The 7,569-nt window shown below is 45.6% G+C and overlaps 1 protein-coding gene across 2 annotated transcripts in view; it reads left to right on the top strand.

The window, feature by feature from the left end:
• Nucleotides 1–7,563, top strand: part of LOC102312511 (sarcoplasmic/endoplasmic reticulum calcium ATPase 3) — a gene marked incomplete at its 5' end in the record, with an annotated part of 36,153 nt that extends 28,590 nt beyond the window's left edge. The window contains 11 exon segments of one of the 2 annotated variants that reach the window (XM_014335027.1): nucleotides 1,063–1,179; nucleotides 1,280–1,498; nucleotides 1,780–2,115; nucleotides 2,831–3,051; nucleotides 3,145–3,347; nucleotides 5,337–5,422; nucleotides 5,743–5,876; nucleotides 6,334–6,451; nucleotides 6,897–7,014; nucleotides 7,131–7,164; nucleotides 7,265–7,563. In XM_014335027.1, coding sequence (XP_014190513.1) covers nucleotides 1,063–1,179; nucleotides 1,280–1,498; nucleotides 1,780–2,115; nucleotides 2,831–3,051; nucleotides 3,145–3,347; nucleotides 5,337–5,422; nucleotides 5,743–5,876; nucleotides 6,334–6,451; nucleotides 6,897–7,014; nucleotides 7,131–7,135 — 1,557 coding nt within the window. 2 annotated transcript variants of the gene reach the window in all.
• Between the last annotated feature and the right edge of the window lie 6 nt (nucleotides 7,564–7,569).

The raw sequence follows: 7,569 nt of genomic DNA, 5'->3' as shown, positions 1-7,569 counted from the left end.
TCTGCAAACTAAACTACATTTAACACAAAATGTTAAAACTAAAAAGGACTAAAATAAAATAATCTACGTAAAATACCAAACTGCGGAGTTCATGTGTGATACTATTTTGTCTGTCTCTTACAGTAAGATATTACATAGTTGTTATATGCTTGCACGAATCCCGGGATAACTATAACTAACTAACAGATAAACAGATAAATTAAGTGGAACCAAAGAGCGATATTCCACCAGACTCCATTAGTTGGCAGCAAAGCAGCACATGCGATTAAACGCAGAGGAAGACCAGTGTCAGCTGATGGAGCACATCAGGTGCTGTTTACTCTGGACTTGTTTCTTCTGTCTGGTACCGTTTATCCGCCCTCTTACCCCGGCAGGTGGCGATGGCCCGGACCTATCACTAACATGTCGATCACATGAGCTCCTCTGCAGCCAGGAGTTCAGTGTAGGTGACTTCCATGTGTGTGTAAGAGAGAGAAAGAGAGATGTGTTTGTGTGTGTGTGTGTAAGGGCGAGAAAGAGAGAGGTTTCTCTATGTGTGTGTGTGAGAGAGATTTATCTGTGTTAGTGTGTGTGTGAATAGATCTGTGTGTGTGTGTGTGTGTGTGTGTGTGTGTGTGTGTGTGTGTGTGTGTGTGTGTGTGCCAGTCATCTGGCTGAATCAGTACAGACTCTGACTCTAGAGGGACACCTACTGGTAGAACAAGACTTGACATGCCGGGTTGGTTTTAGATGGATTCTTATGTTCCTGAGTAACTCTGCTCTTCTTTAGCTCGTCTTTACAATCACAGTTTGAGGATTTTTGCACGGCTGTTCTTGCCAGCCACCCTCATACAGGTCCATTGTCAAACACCAGCGGCAGAAGCCAGACATCCAGCCAAGGTGGTTGATTGTCATCCTCCATCTGTCAGCAGCTCAGCCAAACCTCTCAGTCAGTCACCAGCTGCCAGTCTGAACACAGCTAGTTAGCTCAGCCTCTGGCTCTTTGTCACTTTGTCACCCTCTTCTTCTTTTCGTGCATTTTCTTCTGCCATGTCAGCATTTGCCCTCTTTTTCATCTGTCAGGTTATCAAACAGTTGATGAAGAAGGAGTTCACCCTGGAGTTCTCTCGTGATCGCAAGTCCATGTCTGTCTACTGCACCCCTGTCAAGCCCGGGTCCCAGAGCAAGATGTTCATCAAGGCACGGCTGAATAACACGAACTCAAATAATCACAAATTTCATTTCATTTGAACCATTTTTTTAATGTTCTTCTTTTGCCAATTGCATTGTGACCCCTCAGGGTGCGCCCGAGAGTGTGATAGAGCGGTGCGAGTACGTACGGGTGGGAAACAGAAAAGTGACGCTGACACCAGCCGTGCGCGACCAGCTCATGTCTAAGATCAGAGAATGGGGGACGGGCAAGGACACCCTGCGCTGCCTGGCGCTGGCTACGCACGATACTCCGCCACGCAAGGAAAACATGGAGCTGGAGAATTCCAGCAAGTTTGCAGAATATGAGGTTCGCCACAAGATTTCTCTATCCAAACATCACAGCTTAGAAGTCCTTTTGTTCCCACATTGAATTGAAATAGGCTTTGTTAAGTTTAATGAGACAATTGGGTACTAGTTTGCTTAGTAGTAGTTAGTACTTTCTACACTTTGGTCTTCGCTCCAATAGTTTCTTTGTTCTTTAGGAAGAATTTGGATCGGATGTTTTTTGGCAGCAGTAACAGTAGAAAGCTGTTCCTGATGTGGTCCTGCGTAACCTAACCACCCTGATGCTGTTTGTTTTCCGTGTAGCTGGGGCTCACATTTGTTGGCTGTGTGGGCATGCTCGACCCACCCAGGAAGGAAGTGATCGGTTCAGTGAAACTGTGCAACGAGGCAGGTATCCGTGTTATCATGATCACAGGGGACAACAAGGGCACGGCCGTGGCCATCTGCAGACGGATCGGCATCTTTGAAGAGGACGAGGACGTGACGAGAAAGGCCTATACAGGCCGCGAGTTTGACGATCTACCGCAGGAGGTGCAGAGAGACGCCGTCAAACGGGCACGGTGCTTTGCCCGCGTGGAGCCGGCTCACAAGTCCAAGATCGTTGGATACCTGCAGTCGTTTGACGAGATTACAGCCATGGTAAGGAAAACTAACCCCGTACAAGTAACACACCTGCGTGTTCCAGCATCTTCTTCTTTTTGTGGCAGTGCACAGCACTGCTGCCTTTCTCCTTCCTGTAGCCATTCGCTGTTTGAATGACTTGTCAAAGATGCGTGAGGAGAAGCCAGTGAGGCATGACATGTTCCAGGTCTCTGTGAGGCTGCTCTCTCAGACGCCGCTATCACGAGCTGTCATCTCTGGTCTGCTCGGCTGCTTCCTATCTGACATGCGTCTCAGAAGAGAAGTTGATCCGCGGGAAGGAAATTACAATATCACCATTTGCCCGTCAGTCTGAAGCTGCTTTCAGGCCCTGCCTTGACAGATAAATATCGCTTCTGCACAGCTTTAGTTTAATCCCGTCATGGTGTGAAAAGATAATGAGCCTTTGCACAGTGAGTTAGAGTCGTTGCTTGTTAAACTTGGGGCTCCCGAGCGAGTCATCCTTCATGAAAAATGAGTGTGGGCTCGGTATTTGAGAGTGGACTTGTTCTTTTCTGACACACATGTACTGTCACAGTGTTGGACTCTGAGGGCCAAGTTTCAATGCTCAGCTTATATCTCTAAGTAAGGACCATTTAAGGATAAGCAAGTCTTATTGAGAGACGCTTTTTAATAAACGATACTGTTGACGTTTCCTTTAGTGCCCCTCTGTTCTTTGACACGTAATAATCCAGGTATTTCCTCCTGGTTGCAGACAGGTGATGGTGTGAACGATGCCCCGGCCTTGAAGAAGGCAGAGATCGGCATCGCCATGGGATCCGGTACAGCTGTGGCAAAGTCAGCGTCTGAGATGGTGCTGTCTGACGACAACTTCTCCACCATCGTAGCTGCTGTGGAGGAGGGCAGAGCCATCTACAACAACATGAAGCAGTTCATCAGATACCTCATCTCCTCAAACGTGGGAGAAGTCGTGTGGTGAGACAAGAGCGCCGTGAGACGCAGCTGCCGGGCGGGGACTGTCTTCGTGTGCGGCTGACGTTTGTGGGTCTCTCCTGTGTCTGTCTGCAGCATCTTCCTGACAGCCATCCTGGGTCTGCCTGAGGCTTTGATTCCAGTCCAGCTGCTGTGGGTTAACCTGGTGACTGATGGCCTGCCTGCCACCGCCCTGGGCTTCAACCCCCCAGATTTGGACATCATGGATAAACCACCCCGCAACCCTAAGGAGCCACTCATCTCTGGCTGGCTCTTCTTTAGATACCTGGCCATTGGAGGTATTATTCACTCAGACGTGAATAAATTATTGTGCAGTTGTCACTGTGTGGGGTGGTGCGGTGGTTAGCACCGTCACCTCACAGCAAGAAGGTCTTGGGTTTGAATCCAGTCAGGGTTCTTTTAGTCTCTCGCTGCATGGGTACCGGGTACTCCAGCTTCCCTCCACGGTCCAAAGACATGCATGAGTTAACATTAACTGGTGATTCTAAATTGTGACTGGTTGACTGTGTCTGTGTGTTAGCCCTGCTGATTGGCTGACAGGGCTGTCTAAAGAGCTTCTGTGCACCTGCGCCCATTTTTTAAAATCTAATAGCAGAACAACTTGATGCATTTTCTAACACTTTATCGATGGTACTTTAGTTAACGTTGATTTTTCACACTATAAGGCGCACTTAAAATCCTTTAATTTTCTCAAAAATCGTCAGTGCAACTTATGTATGAATTCTGGTTGTGCTCACTGACCTCGAACCGGTTGTATGTCATACACTGCGCTCAAAACTCTGTCAAAAATGTTTTAGTACGACTTTGCTAAGCTACAAAGCCGCACCGCGTGATGGGTTGTTGGAACATCACGGCTGTAGTCAGGAGCCTCGCAGAGGAATCTGGGTCCTAAACTCCGTCTAATTCAGGTCCCAAAGTCAAACAAACACTGCAGCATCACTGAGAGTTAAAAACTGTCTAAATTCTTTCATCTTTAATAAAATCATCAGTGTTGCTGCTTTAGCAGGTGTAACTATGAAGTTTAACATCCAGGCATCCATGAGAACAGAATTTATTACACTTAACAGAGTTGGAAGTTAGCAGGAAGTTAGCTCGCTAGCTTCCACCTAAGCATGATATAGCATGTTCTGACTGAGAGATTTCTGAAAGAATTCAAATGTACAGCTCTGTTATCACTTCCAGCATAAATGAAGACAGAAAACTAAACAGCAGTGACGTTTGTAGGGTTACTGAAGTTGGGCTAGCTGGTATATAATGATGTGCGTGTGTGTGTGATTGCTAGCGACACAGCTATGTTAGCATAAACACAGTGAAGCTGCAGGATGAATGCTAACTTTTTTCCCACTCGATAAAAGTTAACGTGAAGGTTCCTGATGGTTAGAGACAAATGCAATCGCATGGCAGGATGCTGTAAACCATAGGTGTCAAACTCTGGCCCGCGGGCCAAATTTGGCCCGCAGCCTAATTACATTTGGCCCGCGAAGCCATACCAAATTACTATTAGAGCTGGCCTACTGGTATTATACAGCTAATATATATATTGTTTAGTATTAAGCTTTGCTTGTTGCATATTCAGTTTTCCAGCAAAACTTATTTGAGTCCATAAGAAAAGATTCATTCTTATATCTGGAGGAAGATTTTTTTTCCAATAAATATTAATGTTAGCCCGCAACTTTGTTCCAGTTTTGAATTTTGGCCCACTGTGTATTTGAGTTTGACACCCCTGCTGTAAACGGACCAAACTTCAGTCAGGAGAACAACTGAGATAATCCATCCACAATACCAGGTTAGTCATTAATATACTGCAACAACATGGGAATAGAGCAGCTGCAGAGGATTCAGCATTAATGAATCAATGGTACAGAAGTGGAGGAAGCAAGAAGAATGAGTTGAGGAAAGTTTGACTTATCTGACTGTTTGGTTTCGTTTAATGCGCCTTATGGGTCCGAAAAAATACTGTAACAAGATTTGAGATGTATTTAGTAAAACGGCGACTGTCAGTAGGCCTAGCATCTTTTTTTTTTCTTTTTTTCTTCTTCTAATCAATCACTCATGTCAGCATGTTTATTTTCCTGAACAGCTTCTCCTTTGTAAGGTTATTACATTTTATTCTTCGCACACTGAATAACTGTAACCTTACACTTTGTCTGTATAATATTAAATTTGTGACTGTGCGTCTATCAATATCTGGTTTTGTCTCACAGGCAAGAAACGGCAGCTCTTGTTTGTGTGTATAAATATAAATGTATGTCTGTGTTGTCTTGCAGGATATGTGGGTCTGGGAACAGTGAGTGCAGCCACATGGTGGTACCTGTTTGATGAGGAGGGCCCACAAGTGTCTTTCTATCAGCTGGTGAGTTGTAAAACCGTTTATCTGGCGTAGCTCCTGCCCTAGGAGAACATGAGCTGCATTGTTTCCTGTTATACTGTTTACCCCACCTCTATGCATCCTTTTCATTCGCTGCTATTTGATGCAGTAACGTTTGATGATCCCAGCAGCAGACAGGCATAGAAAGGGAATTGAGATTTCTGTGGATTGATTGCATGCAGAGCTGAAATGAAGCCAGGGTTTGGCAGCTGCCCCCCACCCAATCTGAGCAGAGTCCCATCAAACCAGGTCGCAACACACGATGCATGAGCGCACGCTAACTCTGCCTGTCTCTCTCTTCACAGCGACATTTCATGCAGTGCACTGAGGACAACCCCATGTTCAAAGAAATAGACTGCGAGGTGTTTGAATCTCGCTACCCCACAACCATGGCGCTGTCTGTGCTGGTCACCATCGAAATGTTCAACGCGCTCAACAGGTCAGTCGGCTTCAGAGCTGGTGTCAGAGTAAACGAGCCTTAAATGTCACAAACGTCAGAAATTTACTCAAAGAAAGCGACGCTGTCATTCGACGAGACAGAGCTCCCTTTGAGGAAGAACGATCCGTGCCAGAAAGGCCACGGCTGTCGCAAACATCAGCTGATTTTTGTTTTTATGTCCTCCACCTGAAGAATGTGCTTAAGCGCACATCTTAAGAAGAGAAATTATACTTTATTGAACGGAGCTATGAAGGGTCATTAGCTCTGTTTTGAAAGAAATGTCCAACTCGACGAGGTCTGATCACCACTTCAGATGGAGTCCAAAGATGGTCCAGCCTAACGCCGGCACATCTGTTCATTTTCATGCAGCTTGCTGGAATATTTTCATCAGTTGTTGTTTTGCAACCTGATCCTGAAATGTTAGCATGTTTTCATCTATCCAAACTTCTCCTTACAGTTTGTCTGAGAACCAGTCCCTGCTTAGGATGCCTCCCTGGGTCAATATTTGGTTGCTGGGAGCAATCATCCTCTCCCTCTCCCTCCACTTCTTAATCCTCTACGTTGAGCCTCTGCCAGTGAGTACACAGGACACGCAGCTCTTTGAGCGTTTAAAAAAACCCAAACACTGCATGCTAATAATCCTCAGCACTGTATCGTGGCTCAGATTCACGAGCCGTGTTTTATGAGTCCGATTCTTTTGCCAGTGATGACACAACTTGTCTGTCGTCTGCAAAAAAAGTAGGATGGCCCTGTAGGTGTAATGTAATGCAACAGCCAAATGAAACTACAAGTAGCTAAGTTCATAGCTAGCGTCGTGCAAAAAGCAGATACAGAAATGCTGTGAGTCAGACAGAAGGCGTTACAAAATAAAGGTTTCCATGGCTCCACTGGATTATGTTTTCTTGCAGGCTGATGTCTTTGCATTTTTCAAAATAGTTACAAAATATTAAGCTTGCATGTTAGAAAAGGCTTCTGCTGCAGCTTTGTCAACATCATCGTCTGATTTCTCTTGTCCTTCAGCTCATCTTCCAGGTGACCCCTCTGCGTTGGTCCCAGTGGATTGTGGTCCTGAAGATTTCCTTCCCAGTCATCCTACTGGATGAGGCTTTGAAATATTTATCCAGGAACCATCTGGAAGGTATGTTAAGTCCTACCTGTTTTTAATTTAATAAGCAATTTTTTTTCAAATCAATAAACGAATCTAATGATGCTTGTTCTGCTCTTTTTTCCTTCTCTTCTGCATTTCTAAATCAGCCTAAACTCTTTTAATCTCACCTTCTGTAAAAAGGTACCTGACTTTCTTTGTGCTGCTTTCTTCCGTCTCCATTCGAACCTGCCTGCTGTCCGATGGTTACGTGTTCTAAGCCTGTGGGTTTTTGTTTTGGCAGGTGATGAGGAGAAGAAGTATCGGAGGAGATGGCAGCTGAACTAAGACCTCTCCCTCAACACACTCACACAGTTAGACACACAGCTACCCTCTTCCCATTTTTGAGCTAGGAAACGTTTCTCTCCCCTGCCCTCGTTCCCCACTTCTGCATGTCCAACAAACCACCACTAGAAATGAGGGGTGGCTTGCATGAGAATGAGTGTGAGAAAGCGAGAGCGCTTGTGCTCCTGCAAGCATGGCTTTGTGCGAGTGCTGCGTGTGTGTGTGTGTGTGTGTGTGTGTGTGTGTGTGTGTGTGAGGACACAG

This window comes from Haplochromis burtoni, unplaced genomic scaffold (genome assembly GCF_018398535.1).
Source record: "Haplochromis burtoni strain Fernald_Lab_line unplaced genomic scaffold, NCSU_Asbu1 Contig_24, whole genome shotgun sequence".
Classification (NCBI taxonomy): domain Eukaryota; kingdom Metazoa; phylum Chordata; class Actinopteri; order Cichliformes; family Cichlidae; genus Haplochromis; species Haplochromis burtoni.
The sequence above is the reverse complement of the archived record's forward strand: the minus strand, read 5'-3'. Positions and strand labels throughout refer to the sequence as shown.